General features: G+C 41.3%; 1 protein-coding gene across 5 annotated transcripts in view; it reads right to left on the bottom strand.

Annotated features, from left to right (window-relative positions):
* Window positions 1–742: 742 nt before the first annotated feature.
* The window catches only part of LOC105936188 (BAH and coiled-coil domain-containing protein 1), a 96,379-nt gene continuing 70,063 nt past the window's right edge, over window positions 743–27,058 (bottom strand). For 3 of the 5 annotated variants that reach the window (XM_012876885.3, XM_021323744.2, XM_021323743.2), the window contains exons 11-29: window positions 25,553–26,506; window positions 23,242–23,411; window positions 22,749–22,885; window positions 22,456–22,569; window positions 17,742–17,856; window positions 17,189–17,423; window positions 16,891–17,082; window positions 14,535–14,708; window positions 13,562–13,842; window positions 13,213–13,293; window positions 12,926–13,052; window positions 12,186–12,300; window positions 11,675–11,750; window positions 8,232–8,340; window positions 8,040–8,153; window positions 6,582–6,743; window positions 4,646–5,886; window positions 4,301–4,537; window positions 743–4,179 (exon numbers count right to left, since the gene is read on the bottom strand). In XM_012876885.3, coding sequence (XP_012732339.2) covers window positions 3,970–4,179; window positions 4,301–4,537; window positions 4,646–5,886; window positions 6,582–6,743; window positions 8,040–8,153; window positions 8,232–8,340; window positions 11,675–11,750; window positions 12,186–12,300; window positions 12,926–13,052; window positions 13,213–13,293; window positions 13,562–13,842; window positions 14,535–14,708; window positions 16,891–17,082; window positions 17,189–17,423; window positions 17,742–17,856; window positions 22,456–22,569; window positions 22,749–22,885; window positions 23,242–23,411; window positions 25,553–26,506 — 4,844 coding nt within the window. In that variant the 3' untranslated portion in view covers window positions 743–3,969. The remainder of the gene's footprint in view (window positions 4,180–4,300; window positions 4,538–4,645; window positions 5,887–6,581; window positions 6,744–8,039; window positions 8,154–8,231; window positions 8,341–11,674; window positions 11,751–12,185; window positions 12,301–12,925; window positions 13,053–13,212; window positions 13,294–13,561; window positions 13,843–14,534; window positions 14,709–16,890; window positions 17,083–17,188; window positions 17,424–17,741; window positions 17,857–22,455; window positions 22,570–22,748; window positions 22,886–23,241; window positions 23,412–25,552; window positions 26,507–27,058) is intronic. The other 2 variants (XM_012876888.3, XM_012876887.3) reach the window with 2 other exon arrangements.

Here is a 27,058-nt window from a genome sequence, read left to right as displayed (position 1 = left end):
TAAATAATAATAATAATAATAATAAGTCCTTCTTTTAAATTCTATTATTAACATTATTATTATTATTTCTATAATTATAATAATTATTCTTATTATTATTGTTATTATTATTATCTGATCTGATTAGACTGTTAGGTTAATTGGTCTCTCTAAAATTCTCCTTAGGTGTGAGTGTGTGTGTGAATGGTTGTTTGTCCTGTCTGTCTATGTTTTGCCCTGTGACAGACTGGCGACCTGTCCAGGGTGTACCCCGCCTCTCGCCCAGTGAACGCTGGAGATAGGCACCAGCACCTCTCGTGACCCCATAAGGGATAAAGTGAGTAAGAAAATGGATGGATGGATAATATCTGATGCCTTATTTTAGACTGAAAGTACAGCTACAGTATAACAGCAACATATTTACCATGTCGGGACCTTTGGCATAAAAATTGGTGTTTAAATTGTTAGATTCTTTTTTTAAAAATAATCACGATTGCAACGCTTTGCCCACATTACTGTTAGCATCCCAATAATATTCCATTCTCCTTTAATCACAACTATAAGACATTGGTTTCTGCTCACTTACTAAACAAAAAAAAACAACAAAAAAAAAACAGCAAAGACAAATTTATGGAAACAGAACTCGGTGTAACCACAATGTGGTGATATAAAATGACAGTAGCAATGGTCAGATGAGAGATTTACTAACAAATAAAGCGAAAGAAAAAGAAAGGAAAGAAAGCATATACAGTTTGATACAGACTGTTTTTGTGGATTAGAAGAATCCAGTGTTGCTTTATTTCTTTTCACTAGATAGCCTCTATAGGACCAGAATGCAAATGCGACAGCACACCAAAAAGAAATACAAAATAAAAATAAAAACAACAAAAGAAAACATTACATTCTTATAAAGCTCTCTTGGCATGAACAAACAGCAAAATTGACAATAAATAAAATGTTGGCAAACAAAATAAAACTTTCAACAACAAAAAATACTCAAGCTTGCATATCAAGACAAAAACAAAGACACAAACAGAAAAAAAAAAAAAAACGATACTTGGCACAAATTAAATAAACTTTTCAGATTGAGTAAATCTACTTCGTCCATTGCTTTGTGAATCTGATTGTCCTTCACAGTTAGCGCTGAGTTTGTGTATGGACTGTACAAAATAGACACAGATGGCGAATGAAAATAAAATAATTAATTTCAAACCAACTTTCAACATCCACCTTTGCCAGCACGTTGACCTTCATTGTCAAATCCCTGGAGGTGACATCTTTGTGCATATTCTTGCACTTAACAAATCTGCAAACCATTGTCGCAATGCAGAGTCAATACACTGCTCAAAAAAATTAAAGGAACACTTTTTAACAAGAACATAATGTCAAGCCAGTTAAACATGGGGGGGAAATGATCTGGTCAGTTCAGTAGGAGAGGAAGTCTTTAATCGGTGACAGCTGTTTTGGTGTTTATGAAATTAACAACAAGGGCACTAAAGGGACGACGATGAAATGACCCCAAAAAAACAGGAATGGTCTTGCAGGTGGAGGCCAGATAATTCTTTCCCCTCCTCATTTTTTTCAAGGCTTTTCCGTGGTTTTGCACCTGACCGGGGTCAGTGTCACTACTGGTAGTATGAGGTGATACAGGGACCCTCGGAGGTTTCACGGGCAGTTCAACTCCACCAAGATGGCACATCAATGCTTGCCAGAAGGTTTGCTTTGCCTCCCAGAATAGTCTCAAGAGTATGGAGGAGATTCAAGGAGACATGTAGTTACTCTAGGAGACTTGGACAGGGCGGTCAGAGGTCCTCAACCCATCAGCAGGAGGGAAAAGGACGAGCACTGCCAGAGCCCTACAAAGTGACCTCCAGCAGGCTGCTGGCATGAACGTCGCTGACCATTAGAAACTGACTTCATGAAGGTGGCCCGAGCGCCCGGCGTCCTCTGTGACAAACATGACAAATGTGAAACGGTCCGGAAAAGCTGCAGTGAACATTATGATGCCTGCAACATTGCTCAGCATGATCGGTTTGGTGGTGGGTCAGTGTTGGTCTGGGGAGGTGTATCCATGGAGGGACAAGATAATCAATGGCACGCTGACTGCCATTAGTTACCAAGATAAAGTCCTTGGACCTATTGTTAGCCCCTTCACTGGTGCAGTGAGTTCTAGGTTTCTCCTGGTGCACGATAATGCCCAGACTCATGTGGCATAAATATGCAGGCAGGTCCAGAAAGATGAAGGAATTGACACTATTGACTGACCTCCATGCTCCTCTGACCTAAATCCAATAGAACATCTCTAGTCCATCCAAAACCACCAGTTTCCACCTCAGACCGTCTAGAAGCTCGGTGATGTCCTGATCACGATCTGGGAGGAGATACACCTGGAAACCATCCGTTAAATTGTCAGGCTTGCCTACAAGTATGTGAGGCCCATACAAACTACTAAGCCCCATTTAGAATCGCTGCAGTGACATTTGAGCAAATTTGACTTGCCTGCCGCATTGTTCTTTCAGTTTAATTTTCTCTCTGACTTTTGGACTAGGCCCTCTGTGGATTGATAGTTTTCATTTTCATCAAAAGTTGTGATGTGATTTTCCAGTTGGGATCTCAAGTGTTTTCAAAGTGTTCCTTAACTTTTTTTTTTTTTGAGCAGCATATTTGCACACAGTGGAGGACAAGCATTTTTAAAAGTTACCAGTGATCTCTGATCTTAATTTTGCACAGGTGCTTCAGTAGAAATTTAAATAAAGGAAATAAAATTTCTAAAGACACTTTGGTATTTCGTAGGCCATAACGTGCTAAACTACGCACTGATGTGTACAACACCCAATAAACACATTTTCATTGAAAGACCCAGTTATTATTATTATTTTTTATTTATTTGTGTGGACATGATTATAGTGATGCCAGGACACTTATCGCACACAAATATAGTCAGGGTACGCAATGGTACACTCATTTTTGACCCGCGGCGGCAATCTGACGGGATCTGCCTTGTGATGGTTGATACATGATATATAAATAAAAAAAAAAGATTTTTGTAAAAACAAAATAACACTTGAAAGGAAAACACTTTTTTTTAACAGGACGATTACTTTCTTTGAGAAAGCGAGTCTTCTCCTGTTACAGATTAAATCCTTCTGTCTCCACCTGTGCTCTCTCTTTCTCGCTCTGTCTCAGCAGGGTATATGCAGTGCAACACTAATCTCTCCAATCTCGGTTCCCCAAAGCAAAGGGAGAAAAAAAATAATAACACAATACAATGTAGTCTACACCCATATAAAAATAAATCAATTGCAAACATGGAAAGATACATCTCATATATACAATAAACTCCTATATAAAATAGCTTTTATGTACATATAGACAGGAGACAACAATACAATAACTGAACTGTACAATGTACACCTGAACAGTTAGGACAGGTGAGAGGTACTGAAGTGTATGGCTTGATTGGGGAAGATTTCAAAAATATTTACAGACATTTTCAACTTTACACTCTAATTACCTTTACATGTTTTCAGCTTCCCTGGAATGAAAAGGCATGAAGACTCCCCCACACATGCCTTAAGGTTTCCTTCCCATCACTCAGACAAGGCCAGCCTTTTTGAAACTCAGCCAACAGTGACAATTTGGGCCTTGTGTTAATTTGCACAATCCAGTGCAATCATAGCTCTCTTTCCGTAACAACGGATAAGAGCCAAAAGTAGAAGTCTTAAAACCTATTTTCAGTCACGAAAGATCTTTTTTTTTCTTTCTTTAAATAGATTCATTGTGGAATTGAAACACCACTTGTTCAAGTTTGTGATCCCCAGGAAGACCTGGACTTTCATAGATGCCAGCATACTCCAGTGTGTAATCGCAGACGGCCCTGCTTTGACGACTGACATTCAGTTAGTGGACCCTTTAGGCTCACCCGTGGTATTGTTTTCTATTCACAAGTCTTCCTCCTAAGAAGTCCTTCAGTAGTGTCCTTATGGCAGCTCAGCACATGATAGAAACCCCTTCTACGGTGACCAGCTGACCGGTGGTGGGGTCGTACGTCCCAGCCAGGTAGTAGAGGTCAGGATAAGTACTGTTCGGCTTCTGATTGCGAGTCAGACACTCGTACTCCTCCCTGCTCACAACCCGGCACTTATGAGAGATTGTCTGAACATCATTCTCGTCCTCGTGACACGACTGGTAAAGGGCGTACTATGTAGGAAACACACAAAAAGCATTGTAATATTGACCAATTATGCCAATAATATCAAGTGTATCATCCTATAGATGTCTTTTTTTTTTTAGAAACTAAGAAACAAGCATAGCAACATACCTTGCCATCCCGATGCCTCTTGCCTAGTTTGGTCTCCTCAGGGTGGTAAAACCATTTGACTTTGACAACCATTCTTGAGGTCCAGGATTCCCAGAAATTCTCGATTTGACCCACATATGGGAGGTTAGGACGTCCAGCCGAGAGGAATACGGCACAATCACCAACTCTCACAATATCTCTTCCTCGCACAATTGCCTTGTAGAAAAGCTTTCGGGCCTTGCCCTTTAATCCTCGTCTCTGGAAAGTTAGAAAAAACATTATTGATGGCATATTCTTCTTTACCTCACATATTTGCTATAAAGCAAGCACGGTGAATGCAGTAAAAATGTTGATAACTGTTCTTACCTGTGTGGGGTTTCCGGACCACCTCCACATCTGCCGGCCAGCCAGGAATGCAGATACCTTGGGCCTGGGAATAAATGACGTGTCATCTGGAAGCATTCGCGGTTTCTTCATGCATTCCTTTGTTGGTTTAGAGACTGCTGTCATGCATTCTTTCCTCTTTAATGACTTGCTGTTGGACAACTGTTCAGAGGGGCCTCCTTTGGCACTGGGAACAGCCACAGCTTTGGCGACAAAGGAGTGCTGTCGGGGCCTTGTAGAAGTAGAGGGTTCCGATGATGGCAGCAGCCCCTGGTGAGACGACAGGCAACTCTGCAGCATCAGCGCTGAACTGTCCTCGTCGTCTGAGCTGTAGGATGAATCATTGTCAGATGAACACAAGCTGGAACTGGAGAGGGAGCCTGAAGAGGAAGAACTTGAGGAACCAGAAGAGGAGGAGGAGACAGAGAGGCGAGAAAGAAAACGGCCTGGCATCCCGAGTCTTCCTGTGGCTGCAGCCAGTGCAGCCCGGCTCCTGTCCTCCTCTTCCTCATCATCGTCCAGATCAGAGTAGGAAGGGTGACACTCTCTGTGAGAACTGAAGCCCTGATTGCCATATTTCTCTTGACGCAGCGAAGGAGAGGGCTTTCTTTGAGGATTGGCTCCTTTCAGGAGGAGTTCCACTCTGGAGGCACCACCTTTCTTGTTGTCTTTAACCAACAGAACTGGGTGAGAGTACGCCTCGGTTTTAGGCATACCACTCCCGCTTGAATATTCGCTTCGCAACAGCAGTGCCTTGCTGTTCTTCGTCTTGGGAGACGTCACTCCTTCATGGTCCAGTTTGATGAGGAACTCCTGTCCGGACTTTCTGTTTCTCGGTGCAACAATTTCATCTTGCCTACGCTTCTCGCTGTACATGCCAGTCCTGGGGACCAGCGATAAACCCGGGCCTGTCCCTGCAGACTGAGTACAGAAGGAGGAATAGCCGTTTGCAATGCTTCTGAAAGAATCCACCTCAAAGGAGCTGCTACTAAAAAGGCCTTTGGCTGGTTGGGAGACCAGGGGCTGAGTCTGCGCTGAAGAAAACAAAGCATCCTCCTTCCCTCTTAAGGCCTTCCTGGATGTCCCGTTGAACTGAAACAGGCTGTCAGCAGGTCTCTTCCGAGTGTTAGCCACCATACCCCAGCCCAGGAAAGCTGAAGCATTTTTGTTGCCGTTTTCTGCCTGTTGCTGCTTTTGTTTCTTCCCTGAGCCCTTTGGTCGTCCTAGAATACATAATGAAATGTTACAAACATTACGTTTAAACAATATTTTACGAATCACGACACTACTGCATTCACTAAGGGATAATAACCTAATTAATTAAAAACCTTACACAGTCAGCAGGTAACTGTTTATTCTGTCTTAGTGCTGCAGCGGAGCTAGATACTACAGGAAGTTGGAAAAGTTGCAGTTTTAAAACAAGCAACTGCTTCAATAGTAAATTATTTTCAATGAATACTATTGCTGTTTTTTTTTTTTTACCAAGTGGCATCCACTTAGGCAGGTAATTCTGCTAGTACATACATGCCATAGTGTATGATATGCTTTAACTCTGCCGAGTAGTTAGCCAACATTGCAACAACTGCAATATTAATGCTGTCAGTCTTTGTGTAAGGGTTGGTGTGTGATAAGCCAAAGCAACACCACACTAATACTTCCTGACAGTATTTAATTCTAAGCAAAATATACAGAATTTGCCAGGAGTTCCACCATGGAAAAGCTGTGTTCCTGCTAGGCTCCTCAGTTTGTGTTGATACTGTGTCATCTGTCGTTAATCATATCTAAAGTAGTTGTATTCCCAGGTATGTTGCTAAAACTGCATAAAAGACCCATGCAACAAGATTTTTGAGCCCATCATCAATAAAAATGATTTCAACTTTGCTTTACAGCAGTTGAGAATTATATAATCAAATCTCACCAGGTCTTCTTTTGATAACAACTGGGCTCTGGGTGTTTGGCATAGAACTGGTGGAGCTGAGTCTGTCAGAAGGCCTGTCACTGATTGGAGCCTGCTCCAGACTGGAACTTCTCTTTGTTGATGAACCACTTGGCACCAGCAGGGCAGGAGACGACTCCCCACCTTGACAAGGGAATGTAAAGAGCTATTAGCTTTCATTAAAAAAATGCATTGCAGGTATAATTATGGTAAAGCAAAATACATCACTTTTAAATTATATATATATATATATATATATATATATATATATATATATATATATATATATATATATATATATTAAGGAGAACTGGAAATACAAAATATCCCTTTTTGACACTATGTTTTCTGTGGTTTTGTATGCTTGAGGTTTGAAATCAATAAAAACACTTGCGGCCTCATATAGAAAGGGTGCATGTGCATAGAATAAAAACACAAAATGCATCATGTGTAAAATAATCATAAATTGTTTTACCAATATAAATTAACTCTCAACCAATTGCTAAAAATACCATCAGAACAGAAATTTGTTTATTAACAAAATCCATTATTATTATTATAGCAATGTGCAGATTGTATGTGATGGGGAAAGACAATTAGGCAATATGTTTTAGAGGTGGCCATTCATGATTATTTATTCTAATGAACAGTTTGGTTGGAACAGACTGTAAACTTAAACAATTTGGAATAGGAGTGTTCTTGGTGGGCAAATTCATGTTATTGTCCCAGTTTTAATGACCCTGATGTACGTCAAGCCTGTACGCCCCTAAACGTCATTGCTAGTTACAGTTTTCAATGAGAGACTTGTGCTTTTTTGCTGATTAAAATACAATTTCAGAGGATTCTACCCAGCCTCTGAATTACTGTGTTTATGATAATTATATGGATAAAAACAAGTGTAAAGTCTGACATGCCCCTGCCTTTTTGTTGGCATACTTCTACCTTTATTTACAATAACAGCGTGTAAAGAAGTAATAGATGGCGCTCAGATTTTGCATATAAATATAACTACTTGTCGAGTCTATTTCTATGCACCTCTAATTCATTTAGGGACATCTTGGGCTCACATTCTATAAAGACTCTCTTATTTCTACACGTGACAGTTTTTGATCATGGCAGAGAGAAGAATCCCACGTTCCGGGCACCTTTGTGTTTCAAAACAGATGTCTTTTCCCTGCCTTTTTTCCAGGTTGATTTGGATTTTGCAGAGGAAATGGCTTTTGATTCATATGCATGCTCCATTTCATACTACTGAATATATTTTGGTTTATGCCCTTTTCTCTATTTAAGCCTACGCCATGTTTCAGTAGGAAATCCACACAAGTCTTTGAGCAAGAAGCACCAGGATTATTTCTGTTAAATATACTAGAATTGTCAAAGGGTGTACTTTCTTTTTAGAACGACTGTACGAGCTTTAATTACACAAAAAAGGCCACCCACATTGAATCTGATATCCTGGAGGAAGAAGTCGGATGTTGGGGAGAGAAATCTTCCCCCGATCTCCATCATCAAACTCAACCATCACTCCTGGTTTCCCCTCATCAACTGAACCACCTGCAAGAGACAAAGCTGCCATTTTACTGCCAAATAATAACTACGTGAATGCAGTGAAATGTGTATTTGATGTCTCACCTCTGCGAACGTAGCCGGGGTACAGACAGCGTGAGCGTTCGCTCCAATAAGCACACACCCTGGTCCCGTCACCGAGCACAGCCTCGGACTCTGGACGTATATCCAAGACCTGGGAAGCAGACCAAAAGCATGATTAAGATTCATTACAGATTGCAGACAATGTGCTCTAACAAAGATGAGAACACATACACACACTCACGCATACAAACAGTGTGAGAGCAAATGAGTATTGTGAATGGACAGCCACTGTGCCACGTTTCCAAGCGGTCCTTATCTCATGCCAACGTGCCAGTCAGAGCTGAAAAGGAGCGGAAGCCATGATGCAGTAAATCCTGACTTGCTGAGTAATACTAAAGAGGGTCTGAATAGAGGGCTTGTGATTGCAGGTTGCCAGATCCTCCCTCCAACAATGCAGCCAGTCTCAGCATCCGCCGCTCACTGGGGGCCCTTTCAGGTTGCTTTCATTTACTGTTGCCATGGCGAGGGACCTTTTGACTGATGAGGTGTGGATGTTAGAATGTGTATAGGAGGGAGAGGGGCGGCGGGGGATCAGTGAAAATTGCGGTATTGGTGTCAGAGTCAAATAAATGGCTTTTGGACACATTTAAAGTGGAAGTATGGCGTAATTAGAAGCAGCTGCTGTGTGTTGAGTGTTTAGATAAGAGAACGGTTGCAAGAGAAGCTTGGTGCTAAAATGTCAGGAGAGTTAAAAGTGAAAGGGAGAGAAAAAAATACTTTGACCATTCATACAAGTTGAGGTTGGTAAGGAAACTGAAAGAGAATTATTGTCCATGTGGGAGGTGGGATTGTCTATTACATTTGGAAATTCTGATCTTGCACCCATTAAAAGCAGTGGATAAAAAGAAACTGAATGCCAAAAGGTTAACATGTATACTATAACTGGTACGTTACGATAGATAGATAGATAGATAGATAGATAGATAGATAGATAGATAGATAGATAGATAGATAGATAGATAGATAGATAGATAGATAGATAGATAGATAGATAGATAGATAGATAGATAGATAGATAGATAGATAGATAGATAGATAGACCCTAATTGTCAAAAATACTATGAAAAAATAGATACAATAATAAAACCAAGCAACAGTTTTTCTTTTATTAATTACAAGAAGATGGGTATATGTTGTTTTAATTAAAAGCCATTTTTAAATGGCTACTGCTGCGGCCATAGGCACAACTCTTTGAGATGCTATGAGCAAATATCGCAGAATCAAAAAATCCCATTGCAGAATTGAAGAATCTGATAAACTATTTATCTAAGCGTTTCAGTGAAATACTATAGCAACAGAGGACAAGAGTAAAGCTATTTGTAAATGGCTGCTTTCAAATTACATGTTAGAATAAAAGCAAGCACAAGTGCACTTCTAATGAAATCATCTATGCATCCAAAAATGTGATTAAATATCTGTAATGTAAAGAATATCAAAGATCAAATAATAATATCAAAAAAACATTTTATGTCTAAGTTGAGGGGGGATCCTGTTCCCTGGTGTGATTGATCAAAATTCAAAGTCATTCTTGAATTGTCTTATTACTGAAAAGTGCTTTATAAATAAACTTGAGAAAAATGTGAAAAAGGTAGAGGACCCATCTGGTTGTCTTAGTAGAAACCAACATTAATGGTTGTTGGTGTACATGCTTGGACAACCTAAACGTACACCACCATTCCGACTATGAAAACGTTGTTTTATAGTCATTTTAAAATAAGCAGGAAGTTTAAACAAAGTACATTTACAACTTTATAAAAACTAAGATGCTTTGTTTCAGTAAAGTAACCACCTATTAACCAGAGAAGTTGGCACATGATTGATCCTGATAATGAACTCCTAAAAAGTGGGATTTGTTATTTCTTAACATTGAAATACATATTTAAAAAAAATAGGGAAAAAAACAATTTCCCTAAGTAATATATAATCTGTAAATTTACGACGGAAATTTATTTTTTATTACAGAAGTTTTTTTTTTACAAACTTCTACTTTTTAACACTGAGTATAAAATCTTAGAAGACATCAAATAAACTTTATTTTTAAAGCATTTTTCATGTTTAACGAGTGCCACACAAAGTGCTTTACATAAGGAAAACAAAGAAACTAAAGGCAAAGTTAAACATCAAGACGAACAGAAACGTAAAGCAATGTGTACTTCACAGCGATGATGATGGTTTGAACAGAGGAGAGAATGCAACCGCTTTAATGATTGAAGGGGCACTAAAGATAAACATAAACTGTTAAAGAAAGAGTATTAAACTAAGATCATAAAGACATTAAAGGTAAAATATATATAGAATAAATAAACGTAAAATATTAGTCATTCAAACAACAGTTCAGCATTCACAGCCAAGTATTCATATAAAAAACTATAGTAAATCAATTATTATTATTATTATTATTATTATTATTAATAATAATAATAATAATAATAATAATAATCATAATAATCATAATAATAACATAAATTGCATACATTTAATTTAATAGGACTTTCAGTTAGTATGCTGATAAAATATGTAATATAAAATAAGCTAAATAATCTTGATCGCTAAAAGTCAGCTGAAAGCCTTGTTTTAAAAACAAACAAAAACAGAGTGAGCTTCACCTTTTAAAGCTCAATAACCGTACAAAAAGTTGTACATTTCGCAACCTTAATTAAAAAATAACATGAATACAACAGATAAAACAATGAAACCTAGGAAAAGCTTTTCGTTTCAAGAATTTATAGCAGTGAACATCTCTTAGATAATTATATCGCTGGATGCAACTTTAAAAAAAAAAAATGGCATGAGCAGCCCTGCAGAGCTAGAATAACCTTTAAGCAGTTTCCTCTACTACAGCAAAAACAAGTGACTAAAGCGACAGCATGCAGTTTAAACTCTACCCTACCTCCTGTTTGGATACTCTATTGTAGAACAAACCTAACGCCCCTTGTCCTGTTTGGCAACGCTGAAAATGTATCACCAGTAGGAGATATTGCCACTGCGTTTGTTGGCCAAGCGCAAACCGTCCACCATTGTCTCATTAAACATTAGCTGCAAACTGCATTTGAAATAAAACAGTTCAAAAAGGCAAGCTCATTTATTTAAAGAGATGTGATGTTAACATCATCTCTCATTTCAGCTTGAAAACAGGGATAAACCCAGGTGTCGGGGGGGGGGGGGGTATTATCCCACCCACAGCCCGGTTTAACGGACACTCGCAGTCTCACTCGCACGCATAAATCCTGGCCATCTGTCCGCGTCCGTTTATACGTTTATACGGCTTCAGTGACTCACAGAGACAGAACGGGGGGAAGCGACGAGAGTAGTAGTAGAGCAAAGAAAGAAAAAAAAAAGCCAGAATTTGTTAAGCGAAATTAATCTGAAATGACCAAACAGGAGATGACTTTGTGTTGTGTTTTTGTGCAGTGAGGTAAACTTACGGCTTCCTTCAGCAGCTGCTCCAGTGAATAGATTCTTGGTCGGTTTCCCCTTTCGCCGTCGATAACAATGCTAAAGCTAAATGAAAAACAGCACAGCACAAGAGAGAAAAATGGATATGGTTATTTTCAGAGGCTTGTATTATGTTTGCCCGGCTCCCATGTCATATGTTACTCCCACTCCGCTGTTGTTATAGCATCTATTTGCTGCCTGAGCCAAAGGAGGGATATTGATATTTAGAGCTTGGTGGGAGATTATGTTTTCTTTAAGAAGGAAAAAAAAAAAAGACACAGATGGGGATAAAAAAAAAAAACTACCACTTGTCCTCTAATGCAAAATTACTGTCTTGTGCAACTGGCCTTAAGAAAGTTTGTTTGCATGATTGATATTTGAGAGGGTGCACAAGCCTAGTCAGCATAGCTGGATTTTTCTTTTTCATCTACTTAAACACCTTCAGTTACTGGAAAAACTGGTAGAGTGTTTGGTAGAGTGACGTTATGGCTTTCTGCTTACATATCTGGGATCTCCAGAGTGTGGACCCGGGCGGCATATAGGAGCTCATCCTCCTTGGAGATCAGCACCTTCAGTCCATCACACAGGTGTTCTTTGGTCAGGATGCAGTTAGGGACTGTACAGGTGAGAGCAAATTTCAAAATTAAATCCTAAACATCGACAAAAGCGCTGCTTCAAAATTAAACTGAAACCAGATATTTACCTGTGCTGTAGTCACATAACATATATTCTCTCAATACCTGAAATTAATTCAGATGACCATAACCAAATGCACTTCTATTTAATAAATGCCAGAATATTTATGGAGTGTTTTTTGTTATTTTTGTTTAATCACTTTCTTAAAATTCAAAGCCTTACATATAGTAAGATTACTACACCTTTAAAGCAATTTAGAAAAGCCAAAATTATGATATCAGGGCTTTTTTTCCAATACACCACAAGTAAAATGCAAACACACCTGTGGATGTACTATATTTTAAGGCAACACCTCAAACACCATCTTCATGTGAAATCATGGAAAATTAAAAAAAGAAATGAGACCATATGTCGGGAAGAGCATCTTGGAACGCTCCATATCTGCTTCATCCTCGGGTACAATTACATCCAAACAGACCCAAGACCGGAAATGTTTAGCCCGGTTTACAGTCAGAGAGGGAGAGAAAAAGATATGCGTCTTTATCTACAGCGTATGCAAATATCTGGTTTCAGCTATATGCCGTTTTGTCATTAAATCTTCTTACTTTTCAGGCTTCTCTTGTTTGAAAGACTGCGGTCCTCCTCCTCCTCTGAGAAGCTGCTGCCATCTATCTGAAAGCCCTCGTCGGCAACAAAGCTCTCCAGAAGACGACTCACAGCTCGTCCCTTTGACTGGGGAAAAAAAAGGGAGGGAATTTAAGTTTGATCACAAATAAGATGCAAGAAGAATTGAGACACCTTTTATGTGCTAAAAAAAGCTTCTTAAGGGTAACACTTCCTAACCGTTAAGACTTAAAACGCACTATATCCAAACTTTAAATAGGAACGTTACCTGTTGTTCAATGCTTTTTTGCCCTCTGCTTCCATCATCGTTCTGCATCGACGATGCTCCGACTGACCAGCAGCTTCTCCTCTGATAAAATCGATACAAGAACAGACATGTTTTGTTTTTTTCCTTGTATAATTTTCCTGAACTAAAGACTATCTTGCCTGATTTATTTCTGAGGGAAAGCTTACTAACACTCTTTGCTATGAGGGTAGCTACTTTAAGGTTGGCTAAACATATGTGCGTGGTGCAAATGTTTCCCATATTCCACCTGCTAATCGCTATTGAATCCTCATTTGATGTCCTCAAAGTCCAACTTGTATCAAAGGTAAAATAATAACAGCAGCTGTAATACCTTACTGATTGCTCCTCTCAGCATTGTGCTCTTTCGTGTTGCCCTCTTCAGCCTCTCGCTGGTTGTCGGGAAGGTGGCCATTCCGAAGGTCTTCCTGTAGCGGTTGCCTCTCGTCCCGAGGCTTCCCCACCTGGATTCCTTCGACCTGGGTCCACACGATCTCCTACCCCCCTCAGGCCGCTGGTGTTGGTGGTTTTTCACAGCAGGGAGGATTCCTAGCCTATTATTAGGCTTCTTCTTTACTTTGACTTCACCCTCAGCTACTGACAGAATTTGGGAGCCTATGTGGTACAATTAGAAACGCCCATTAAGACCAAACTTGCCAGAAATAAAAAAGAAACGCTGAATGGATGCTACAAATAAAGATCTGGGACAACTTTGTCGACTCAGTGTCTTGCAAAAAAATACTCATACCCCTTGAACTTTTTGTATATTTTTAAAGTTACAAACACAAACTTCGATTTATTTTACTGGAAGTCATATAACAGACTAATGTTGTTTGCCAGAAGGACAATCACTCTGAACAGCTACCTCTGCTAAATAAACAGAATTCCCACGTTTCACAGTGGGGTAACATGTTCAGGTTGATGGACAACATTTGCATGGCATTTTGCATGCAAGTCTAAATGTTTTATTTTGGCCCTGGTGTGATGAAAGTCTTTGTCTTCTATAAGATTGGTGGCAAACTGCAAGTCTGACTTTCTCTCGGTTTTCTTTCTATGGCTTTCTTCAGTTCCCTCCTACCATAAATGCCAGAAGTACGGTGTGCCCAACTAATAGCTGTCCTTTCCACAGAGCCTCGCATCTGAGGTGTTGATTTCCACAGCTCCTCCAGGGATATCAAGGGTCTTCTTTGCTGCTTCTCTGATTTAAGTTCTAATCCAGCGAAGTTTGACGTTGACTTAATGTGAAAAAGATCAAGGGGTGTAAATACTTTTTGCGAGGTGCAGCGGCGTTCACAAAGCAGACTCACCATACAGCTCCTGCCTCTGTTTTTTGTTCCTGGCTTTCTGGTTGGCTTCGAGCTTCACGATGGACGAAGGACTGGGGCCCATCATGGAGGAGCTCGAGGTGATGTCTCTTGGAGGTTGGCTTCTGAAGTCTTGACCTTCATCTGTTTCATAACTGCCCTCCTCTTCTTCATCTTCTAGGAGGTCAAAGCACAGAATGTGTCAGTTTTTTTATTTTTAAACCTGCGTCTTAAATTTTTTTTTATCATGCTCAATTATACCAAAAAAATAAGTCTCCTTTTATTTAGTGTACGGTCAGTCATTTCACAGACACTCCATTAGTACTTTGGTACAGAGTTTAACAGGTTATAGAAATGATGTATGAAGTGCTTTGCTTCAGTGGCATTTCCTGCTGCGGACCAACACACTGGGCTTGTGTGTGTGTGTGTGTGTGTGTGTGGGTTTTTGTCATGACAGCTCTGCAAGTCTCCGGGGCTGTCAGAGTCTCTCAGAGCCAAGTGTCCACAGCTGTGGCGGCACGTCTAACCCAGAGCAGCGAACAAAGCCAATCACAGAGGCGTTGGGTATCCATGAACAGTCCGGCCTGTTGCGACATTCATCGACACTTTTCATACACTCACCCGCCACTGTTGGTTTTAAAGCGATTAACTAACAGAGAAAATGAGTTCTGGGTTTTGAGATCCACTGTGCAGAGTTGATACTTGATACTCCACATTACTCCAGACTTTTTGAATTAAAAAAGCTTCCTGGAGAGGAAGCGAAGCGTCTTCAACTTCGGATAACAAGTCCAGTTGTTTTGTTTTTTTACTTTTTTTGGTATGACCATGACCTGGATGACTGAGAATCTTCACCAGCACTGTGCAGAGTACACCAAAACACGCTCCCTGTCATATGCAAAAGTTTTTAGGTTTTTTTCTTGGGTAATTCACTGGAAAGTTGCATAATGCGCTCCACACACTGCCGTACCCTTTAACGATCTGGCACATTTTTTGATAAAATTATCAACAACAAAAGAGTTCTCAGCAGAGGTGTGCTCTACCATAGAGGTTATACCTTACTGGTATTTTATCTCTAAATTACATTTGCCAAACAGTGAATGAGGATCCAGGTATGGAGAAACACAAAACTGTAGTCCGGGCTTTTTGTTTACATCCTTGGCATGAAAAGCTGAAATAAAAGTAAAAACATTTACGGAGACGATTAACCATAACAATCAAAATGTGTCCAGTTTAATTATCTGCCATCTTAAGAAGGGCTGTTCTGTCATGATCCAAGATACTGGCTCAAATCTCTAAATAAGGCATATTTAAGTCATAATGAAACTCAATTGATCCAATCTTACTGGTTTACTTCATGTCGGCCGCATCACCGGTCTGCCACTGTTTTGTGTGGCCAATTTTTTTTTTTTTAAATCACAGCATATTTTCATGAGTTTTGCAAAACTGTATTTTAGGCAGTGGGCTTCAACTTGTTAATCTAATAAAGCTTGATTTTCCTTTATACAAGTCATTTTCATAATGTCAGGACACATAACTGGTACCACACTGAAATATGTCACAAGCTGTACTATAAACAAGTTGAACCAAAACGGAAAGTAAATATACCACAGCACACCGACTTTAGTTATAAAATGCTTTAAAAAAACCACAAGTAAAAACAAAGTGTGGAATATAGCTGCAAACTATAAACAGAAATTAAAAGAACAAGAATATTTAAATAAGCAAAGAGACAGTAAAAGATTGAACACGATAAAACCAATTAAAACAAACAAGGTCAAACTAAGTCTCACTAATTTTTGAAAGCCAAAGAATGAAAAAGGGGTTTTAAGCCGAGTTTTAAGAGTAAACGGTGAAGGATCCTCTGTAATATGCAGTGGTGTGTTATTCTATAAGTGATGAGTAACAGCAGAGAAAGCCCTTTCCCCTCTGAGGTTCCTCTTAGGCCTAGGTACCTGCAGGAGCTGCCGTTCAGCTGGCCAGAGGGGCCGAGAAAGTAAGGAAGGAAGAAACCTTACTGGTATTTTATCAGGGCAAGGTCATTAAAAGCACCTATAAACAAAAATGAGAATTTTAAAATGAACTCTAAAATGCACAGGCAACCAGTGAAGTGAGGCTAGACCTGGGGTGATGTGCTCTGTTGTGGGACTCCCAGTAAAAGACCGCAGAGGGCAAGTCGGCTGAGCATCTTCGCAAATCGCATGCAAACGTTGTCAGCAGAAGGTGTGGCGGTTAGGAAAACTGAACGCTTCAGCTGCTAACTTTTCAATCACGCACTTAACCAAATGGCAATTCATAAATGACCTAATTATTGGGGACAACCAATCCTGACTAGGACAATCGTCCTTCTGAGTGTTCTCACCTTGGTCAGAGGAGTCACTCTCTGCTGAGGAGCTTTCTTCCTCCTTTGCGGCTTCCTTCCTCTGACCACGTGGGATCTTTGATTGGTTCTGGTTGAAATAGGAGGAACCTCGCGCCTGCGTGGACCCTTTCTTACTTCCATGTCGGGCCTGTCCCGACCAGCTTTCTTGGGTAGTACTGTCCCCGCTGGCTGCTGTGCAACATTTCACAAAAAAAGAAATGTTGGCATTTTTGACAAACCAACAATGTACCAGCAGGAAAAAAAAAAGGGGCTATATAAAATAAACTGAAGCAGGTACCTGTATCACTTTGTCCTCCTGACTCTCGCCTGGATTCACATTTGATTCCACCCTGACTCCTTTGTGCATGCTTGAGGTTCGAGCTGCAGGGTGAAACTTCCTTGTCCCTGGAGCCTGTTCCTGAGAGATTTCTTTTAGCCTGGGCCTTCTGTTTGAGCTGAGCCACATCACCGGCCAGCTTGGAGCTGAGCACGCTGTGCACACCGCTTTTTCTGCTGCCCTGTGCTTTTATCTGCTACAACAGAGAGACGCGAGATAGAGAGAAAGAGAGAGAGAGAAAGCCAGTTACACTCGTGGTTACAGCAGCCACAAACGCTTCTGAATGTCCGGGCCTCTCATTTGCACATACGCCGAGAAGAAAACAGAACAGCAAAAGCCTCCGTGAAACAGACATTAATATGGAGAGCAGCCGATTTGACTCTTGAGGGTAGTTCCTAATTAGAAATAGTGCGCAACAAAGGGATATATCAAACGCAAAGTAACAAAGAAAGCGGGCCCTTTTCATTTCTGGTTGCACACAGGACAAAAGGGAACGGGACAAGAGGACCCTGACCTGTGCACTGCTGAGTCGCTCGAAGCCTTGACCGGACAGCCTCTTCTTCCGTCTCTGGGTCTCCCCGCCCCCTCCTAGGTCCTCGGGCGACGAGCTGAGCCCCACCCCCGCTGACCTGCCAGTCATAACATGAGAGAGACATTTATCGGAGGAAAATGGTGTTGGCTTGAAAGGAAAAAAAATAGGACGGTAGGACATTACAGATAAAAACACAGTCTGAGTCACCCCTCTGTGGGATGTAATAACAGTCCTTTCTGTGTCTGGTTTACCGAGTGACAAAAAAAAAAAAGAAAAAAAAAAGCAAAGGACAAGGAGGGCTCAGTGTCTGAGGCACACTTAAAAAAACTGAGGCTCCGGCAAGGATTGTTGGAGGGCAGCGTGGTATAGGAGGCATTAATGATTATCAGCTGGAAAGCCTTTTTGGACTTCCAGACACTGCATCGCTTTGAATGATGCTGGGAATATTTTTAAACTAACATGTATTCAGCTGCTGGGTTTTCTTTCTAAGGAGACGTTTCATGGCCCGCAGCCACGCCGAGCAGCTCCACAGGCACACCTTTACAAACCAGGAATGCATGGGCTGGTCACCAGCATCGAGGCGTTGTAGTATTTTTCAAAAGTAATCGCTTCAAAAGCACTAAAATGTTCTCAAATCTGCAAAGGTTTTTTTTTTTGTTTTGTTTTTTTGTGGCCCATTTTGCCTAAAGTGCTTCTAAGGACGCAGCGGAAAGATGAGTTTTCCTTAGATGCAACAAAGTACACTGCAAAAACAGAACTAGGAATAAGTAAAATGTTCTTAAAATTTGTATATTTGTCCTTGATTCGAGCAGGTAAATGAGACTATTTGCCAATGGAATAAGACTTTTGCACTTAAAATAGGAAAAATTCATCTCCATCATCTTATTTCAAGTGCAGGATGTCTAATTATCTTATTTTAGGGGTCAAATTACTCATTCAATTGGCAGATAATCCATTTTACCTACTCAAATCAAGGATAAATACACTAACTTTAAGAACATTTTACTTATTTTCAGATCCATTTCTGCAGTGTAAATGCGCCATTGTTCCTTCCACCTTATTGACGTGCACTTCTTAATGTCAACAACCATTTGGCTGTGTTTGCAAGGCCAATTTTTGACAATTACAGGCTCTTTTGTTGTGTGCACAGCTTGCAAAACTGTGTTATAAGTTGTGAACATTGTTGTGTTGAGTAGCAAGTCTGAATTCCCCCTATCGGTCCAGGTGTTACCCTGTACAATGGTGTCGGTAGTGAAAGGGAGACTGTATTGGCTACTGCAGCTCCTAGTGTACCTGCGTCACGTCACCCACCCTACACTGTGCCCATATTTCCTGAGACAGCTGTTGCTGTGGGAGAGGGATGCCCTGAGAGAAGCCGATAAAAAAAGATTTTAAGACATTCAAAAGCACATTTAATGGATTAGGAGAAAAACATTTTCTGTGTACACGCAATTTCCTCGATTTGCATTAGTATTTGATGAGCTGAATTCACAAAGGGTCAAATCAAAACAGAGAGGAAACATGCCAATGTCAGCCTAATACCTCGGCGAACTGCACGAAAACATCCGCCAGCGGGCTGGAGGGAGGCTGCTAAACGTTTTCCTCGCTTGCAAGATATTTGTCTGCGTGCAAGTACTTTCAGTTGTGAAGAAGACAATTGTGGCGTTTAAACTAAAAGCGGGTCACCTATCAATCGTATTAAGGTAGCACTAAAGCAGGGCAACAGCTGGGGGGGAGGCTATGAGTTGCATTTCTGTTAAACCTGCTGACTGTTATATTAGCTTGGTGTTTACACTGAATTTTTGATTAAACCTTTCAAAATCAAAATAACAATAACTACATCTCATAGAGAGAGAACAGATTTCCTTCTGGATGCTCGACACCCTCATCATCATGAATAAGAGCATATGCAACCTATGATTAGCTGCAGTTAGGTCTGCGAAATATACCAGATTCAGGGAATTTGAATTGACCTTACATTTGCATACTGTTCTACATAAGTTACACACTAAAGTGTCTTGACGAGGATTATTAGCAAATAGGAACATGCACCTGTAACCCACTAAAAGAAAAAAAAAAGAGATAATTATATGCGTGATTGCCCGTGTGTGTTTTGGGGAAGTCGTTAGTCTGGCAGTTGGACTGTCTTCTCTTCTCACTGACAGACTGAGTGACAGAGGTACCAGTGATGTGCGAGCTGTCCCTACGAGGCAGATCCCGCCACCCCTCGCTTTCCCCCCGCTGACAAACACAATGTGACACAGTGACTCCCATCTGTGGGGGGGCTTCAGGGGCTGAGCATGCAGTGGCTAATTAACAGAATTGATTAGAGGGGTTTGCCAGCAAGCGGTAACGCAACCCTCAACCACCCCCCTAAAAAAAACAAAAAAACTAATAAATGAAGCAAAAAATATCAAAGCTTCACTACAAAGCACCCCAGTGCTCACAGGAATAGAGAATGCATGAATAAAAACAAACAGTGCTTGCATAAATCCCCACACAGCTGCATCTATATATAATTGCCCAGATTCGTATTCAGTGGAAGGAGAGATGCCTGAATGGAGCAAATAAAAGTGAACACAGCCTTCAGGGTTGCCTTGGAGAGAATAAAAAAAAAAAAAAAAAAAAAAAAAAGGTTTGTACATGCGAGGGACGTTGTGAGGTTTACTATTTTCTGACCTGTACAAATAAGACTCCTGTCCTCTGTACTTGCCTGCAGGGACCTGGCCCGTTACCTTTTCATCTTGGTGTCATTGTCACCCATCATCAGTGTCCCCTATCTGATTACTGCTCGCATGGCGAGGGGGCAAAGGTGCACAGGTGGACGCAAAATGGAAGTGACATTGCATAGGGTCAGCTGGGAACATGGTGGACTGTTGCCCAGAAACCACAGAGAGAAAAGAAGGGGGGGGTAGAAGATGGCGAGACGGAAATACCATAAGGTGGCATGTTGTGTCTTAATTCTATGCAAACCCTAATGACAAGGCTCATTAAAGCCTGTTTGGAAACCTTTAGTCCCTTCAGCGTCCTGGTTTTTCAGTCCCCTGGTAACCACTACCGCTCACTTATCTTGTATAGCCCTAAAAACGCTTAAAGAAGAGAGTGCATCTATGAATCTTTTTTTCTACATTAAACCGACCCAGTATTAACTTTGCTTTTGGGTCCTCTGTGACCATTTGGGGCCATGATTAAAATGCTGTGTCACAATCCTACTGCCACCTTCAAGTTCATAGTGATGGAAGTTAGGAGAAGCTCACAAAAACTAGTTAAATGGTACTACTAGATCCATTGTGATGAGCCATTTAATCATTACACCAAAAATCTCCCACAGTGTCTGTTCAGCGCATAATTTCAGCTAAGTTCCCAGCAGTGTTTAGCAAACTCAACATTTCTTCTGCTTGTGACCGAAGGACAAAACTAGTTTTTGGCATCGCAGCGAGAGAACTGGTTGGGAAGTTGTGGGCGTGTAATGGTTGTTATGCACTTCTACTCTTTGCTATACAGCTTCAAAAGTTCAACCAGGGTTCCCACACCTTGGTGAACATCCAATTCAAGGACCTTTCAAGGACTTTCCAGGACCAATTTCCTCAAATTCAAGGACCACACGTGGCGGCATTTACCTACTGTGACTGCTGAATAGGTTATCATATTTTAATACAATGCAAATTCAATAAAAGACTAAACGGCATAGAGGTTGTTGGGTCAGAAGCAATGCAAGAAAGTGGACTTAATTTATAGCCTACATTGATATTGATCATATTCATAGCCTACATTTATATCCACAGTACATGGCTATGCCATACTACATTACATATAAGATGTACATTAGCCTACCGTTTCATGGAATTTTATGGAAAACAGTGAAGCATTGAGATGTTCAGAATTATATCAATTTGTTTCACTTACTTTCATCTTTGAGCTAGTTTTTGACTTCTGTTTAAAGTGCCACGGTTGCCAGAAAGCTGCTCAGAGATATATTTAAATCATTCTCAGGCTTTTGTTACCTTTGTTAAAGACACAATTTCAGTGCATTTTACTAACCCTCCTCCTTTACTCGGGTTTGAGACCGGCAAAATGAACCATAAAGAGACACTATGGCGGAGTTACAATTTTTTTTAACATTTTATTTTTTCTCTTGTGGTTTTCAAGAACTTTCAAGGGCCTTGAATTTATTTTTTCAGATTCACAAACTTTCAAGGATTTCAAGGACCCGTGGGAACCCTGTTCAACTTATGAGCAATGGCTGTAATTTTATATTTGTATGTCTGGGAAGAAGAAAGCCAATGACAACAGCTTAGTAGGTTTATGAAACTCCTATCAGCTTAAAACAGTAACATGGAGACTTAAAAATGCTTCAGTTATATCAATCGTTACGGATACCAGTAACTTTGGCACCAGCCATTATGTTTCTCAACCCTGGAAACATGTAGACAACTGAAAAGCTGGATTTTATTTTAGCAGCAAAACTATTTTAAGACACATCTAAGCCGAGGATGGGGATAAATATAACTGGTCTTGCATAAAACTAATTTAAAGCGCCAGTGTTTATTAGATTAAAATGAGTTCAAGTAAGAAAGTAAGGACTGCTAAAGTCTCCCATATCTTGTTTATGCCAATGAGAGCAATCCCGATGCTGGTGAATTAATTAAAGCTTTGATTACAGTCGGCCAGTGGAAATGGACTGATTTACACTTACTTGACTCTCCTTTGGCCCTCATTTGAGGACACAGGACCCGTGGTTAGGGTGGGTTTCCTCTTCCTTGGACGTCCAGGCCCTCGCCTTGCAGGGCTACGAGGTGTTTCCTCCTTCCTGCAAACACAAGAAGATGTAAACACACAAGAAGAACTCACATGCATCCGAACCGCGTGGTGTTAGCTGTGAAAGATTAAAGGGAAGCCTCGCCAAAAACTGGACGCATGTTGGTTTAAGTTGAACTAATTTGGATGTTTGTGCTTGAATAGCTGTGAAGCTTTAGGGAAAGAACTCACTGATGGTCGTGCTTCCTCTGAAGTTTGGCCAGCTCCTTTTGTTTCTCTTTGTAGCGGCGCTGTATCTCAGCCAATTTTACACGCATCGCAAGCTCAGGGCCATCCATTGTTTCCATGCTAACTTTAGCTGGGCATACCTTAAGTACATAGAGTGAAAAAGCAAATGTTATTGGTAAAGCTTAGTACTGAATTCACAGCTTATTTATTAATGGGATAAAAAGTAAATGAAGACATTCAGGATAGAGACGATTGGGACTCTATGCAAACTTCTGGGTTTTTTTTTCCACCAATTTGAATAATAAACTTAACTTAACTGGATTGTTTGAAAACTAGGAGCAATTTAGAATGTATTTAAATCAGTCTCTACAATTGGATTAAGTGGGGTTTTTTCTGTTAATTACTCTGAGACAAACAATTTTGTAAATTGGCGCTATACAAATAACCTGAACTGAATTGAAATTAATGATGTCCCCCACATCAGCTTAAGCCCTACCGGCTCATTGCGAGGCGTCCAGCTGAACTTTCTTCGTAAATTGAAGCTCCTGCGAGCTGGGAAGTTTTGCTCCGGGCCTGTTTTGCCGCTCTCCTGGGTTCCCACCTCCAAGGCACGAGCTGTGGCCAGGGTGGCGAGGCTTTTCAGATCGAACATGAGCAGATCTTCCTCTGCAGGGAAGCAAAAGAAGAATCATGAGAGAGGAAGCCAAAATAGCATAGGCAGAACCCAAGCATGCATGAGGAGAACATGCACACTCAATGCGGCCATACCCAAGGCTGGAATACAAACCCGGGGCCTTCTTGCTACAAGATTAAAGTCCTAACAACTCCACCGCTGTGCAGCCTGCCTTAGATCCCAAATAAAAAAAAAACTGATTCTTTTTGCTTTTTTATATCTTTTTCTTTTTGTAAAGACTGCTTTTGTGTCTCTAAACTGACTTGAGCTGTCAACGGTGTTGCATCATGATGATGACGTTCCTTGTTGTAGAATCATATGATGTTTTTTTTAGAGCCCTCATGAGGGAGTAGTTAAATGCATTAGGTTGCTGTGGTAAATACAAAACATTCTTTTGCATGAATAAAGAAACACATGGCGCTTTGAACAGTAAGAACGCTTTTAAAGGCACTTTAAACAATAGGGTCTAATTAGCAAGTCAATGCTCAGGGGCTTAAAAACATGTACTGCTTTTGTGATTGCTAAACCGGCTCTCGATAACATGTTGTGTCTGGGAGGAAGGGAAACAAACTGATGTGCCTCCTTTTTGATTTAACTGCGTGCGCACGTGTGGATCAAAAAGCTGCCGGATGGAAAGACAGTGAGATGGCTTCCTAGACTGGACATGAGAGAGAAGCAGCAAGAAAGGGAGGCACACACCCTTTTCCTGAGGGTTCGGCGCTGCACTACATCTCCTCCTTCCTCTCTTGAGGCTTCTGCATCTTTAAAACTAGCTTTTTTGGAACTCAAAAAGTGCCTTTAACATGCAATAGAGGAGCAACACCAGGCAAGCATGAAACGAGCCTCTCTGGGGACATGTTAAAGTCCACCAAATGCTCCTGAGACCATCATGAAGAGATGAGTGTCTGGGAGGGAACGTGCAGGATGGGGAGTCTCAGTGGGAAGAGGAACGCGGGGAACGGTGAGGAGTGTGTTCATCTATACCTGTCAATACAGCACCTTGAACTTTTTCACGCTCTCTCTCATGTCACAACCACAAACGGACATATAGTCTACTGGAGTTTTACGTGGCAGGCCGACAAACAGTAGCGTGCAATTGTGAGGCAGGAGGAAAATTACGGCCTAAACATTTTTGGAGGTTTTTAAAATGAACATTTTTTTTTAGGGTTTCTATTCAATTTCCCCCCCTGGGTCAATACTGTGTAGAACCAACAGTAGTTTCAGTTTCAACTATTCTCCATTGTGTTTCTACAAAAATTGCACATTTAAAAAGGCTATTCTTTGCCCAAACAGCTCAATCTCAGTCAGACTGGATGGAGAGCAGTTTTTTCACTTTAGTTTTCAAGTCTTTCCACATATTTACAATTGGACTTAGGTCTGGCCTTTGACTGAGTCGTTTTAACACATGAATGCTTTGACCTAAGCCATTCAGCTGTAGCTTTTGTTGTATGTTTCGGACTGCGGTCCGACTGGAAACATCCAGATGATCTGCCAATGGAATAAGATTTTTGCACTTATAATAGGAGCAACTCATCTAAATCATCTTATTTTAAGTGCAGTTTATCTAATTATCTTATTTTAGGTGTAAAAATACTCATTCCATTGGCATATCATCCTATTTATCTGCTCAAATTAAGGACAAATATGCTAATTAATTTTTTTTTATTTTTTTTTACTTATTTTCAATTCAGTTTTTGCAGTGAATTAAATGTTAAATTTTGGTCACCTTCTCTGATACCTTTGCGGTATCAGAGATTAGAGAGCTACTAAGGGCTTGCTGGCTGCTTCTCTGAATGTTGCCCTGCAGTTTAGATGGTTGACCATCACTTGGCAGGACATAACTGCAAAATTAAATGACACAAAGGTGGACTACTAATGGGTAACTTTTAAGGCCAGTTAATTGCACTTTATTTCACGGTATCATAGCAGGGGGAGCTGGATGCAATGCATGCCGCACTATTCTGGCTTTTATTTGTTACAAAACTTGTACCCATGTATCATTTTCCTTCCACTTTGACATTATGGTCAACCTTTAACTTTAAATCCTAATAAAAAACATTAAGGTTTGTGGTTCTAATATATTATCAACAGAAGGAGTAGAGGTGTGAGTTGTGCGATGCCCACTGGCGCTCACCTGGGGTTTTCCCGCAGACGTGCTTCATCTGCTGCAGCTCCAGATCTGCCAGCTCACTCAGAAGCTCCATACCCTGGTTGGGGGTGCACTGTGAGGGCACAGTTGAGGCCGTGCTATGGGAGAACAGGGGAAATGGGGGTACATCTGTGCAAAAAGCGGCAGCAATCAGCAGCTCCAGACTCCAGTAGCAGGGCACATAAGGTTTGTGGGGCACAGCAACAGTTTCTTCGCTGGGGCTGCAGGCGGAGGCTGGGGCAGGTGAAGGACAGAGAAATTCAGTGGAGGTCTCTTCTGGGGTCATCTTGTTCTCGTGATCGCTCTCCTTTGCTACCGGGGGCTGTGGGCACGGCGACTCACAAGCAGTAGGGGAAGCAGGGTCAAGCTCTATGATGGCAGGCAACTCTGCCTCCTGCTCTGCATGCAGGTTGACCTTTTGATCAAGTAGCACCTGGCTCTCCTCACCCACTGCCTCCTCCTCCTCCTCCTCCTCCTCCTCCTCTAAAGTAATGACAGCCTCTGGTCCACTAGGCTGCTCCGCTGTAAGGGGAATTGGACAGGAAGCCTTCTCACATACTGAACTCACAGCAGGGGGGCAAGCAAGCACATCTGCCTCAGCTGAACCTTGCCCGTCTGCCCCCACCTCTTCGGGCACATAGTTGGCTGCCGCCACCAATGTGACCTCCACCTCCTCCCTCAGTTCTAGAGCTCTCTCGTTCACACCTTTCTCCTCGCCTGGCTCCACTTCCTTGAGTGGGAGGGGTTCTGCGAGGGGCACGCCCGGGACTTGGCAGTCTAACTCCTCCCCTAGAGCAGCAAGAGACTGGGGAGCGTGCTCAGCAGCTTCTGCTTGGACCGCTTCCAGGTCGGCTGGCTCAGCCAGGCGTACGTTCTGCGGGGATGCTCCATTCCTGTAGCCCAGGGCAACAGCTGGGTACGTATATCCAGGAGGTAAATCTGAAAGCAGAAGGAATTATGAATAAAAGGTGCGAAAGAGAATTATCGCAAGCTTTACTTTCTTTTGTACTGGGTTTTTAGAGGCAAACAACAACTTAATGAGGACGCTCTTGGCTCTATCTGCCACCAGCAGAAGGGGGCAGAGGGCTCAAAGAGCGACGTATGTGTTTCATTTATAGCCCGACAGACCTTTGGTTTATCGGCTACACTAACAACTCCTCTGGCACGCAGGAAACGTGAGCCAGACATAATTATAAAAAAAAAAAAGAGAGAAGCGGCCAAGTTAGGTGGGGGACATGGCTGAGGTGTTTCTTGGTGATCACCAAGGGAACGGTGCTCCAAAGCAGCCGGCACAGCCAGCAGCCATTTTCCTCAGCTTTGAGTTGTTTAGTCAGTTGGGGGCTTTCCAGGAGAGCCACCCACACGTTTTAGCACAACAGCAGCTGAAATAGGAGATCGCTCAAGAATGTTGATTACCATTCAGTGTTTTAAAGCAGTGCGGTATCCGCAAGATCCCTTCATTTGTTAGCAAATTGTTTGACTTATTTTACT

Source organism: Fundulus heteroclitus, chromosome 16 (genome assembly GCF_011125445.2).
Source record: "Fundulus heteroclitus isolate FHET01 chromosome 16, MU-UCD_Fhet_4.1, whole genome shotgun sequence".
Lineage (NCBI taxonomy): Eukaryota > Metazoa > Chordata > Actinopteri > Cyprinodontiformes > Fundulidae > Fundulus > Fundulus heteroclitus.
Note: the sequence above shows the minus strand (reverse complement) of the source record. Positions and strands in the feature narration are given on the sequence as shown.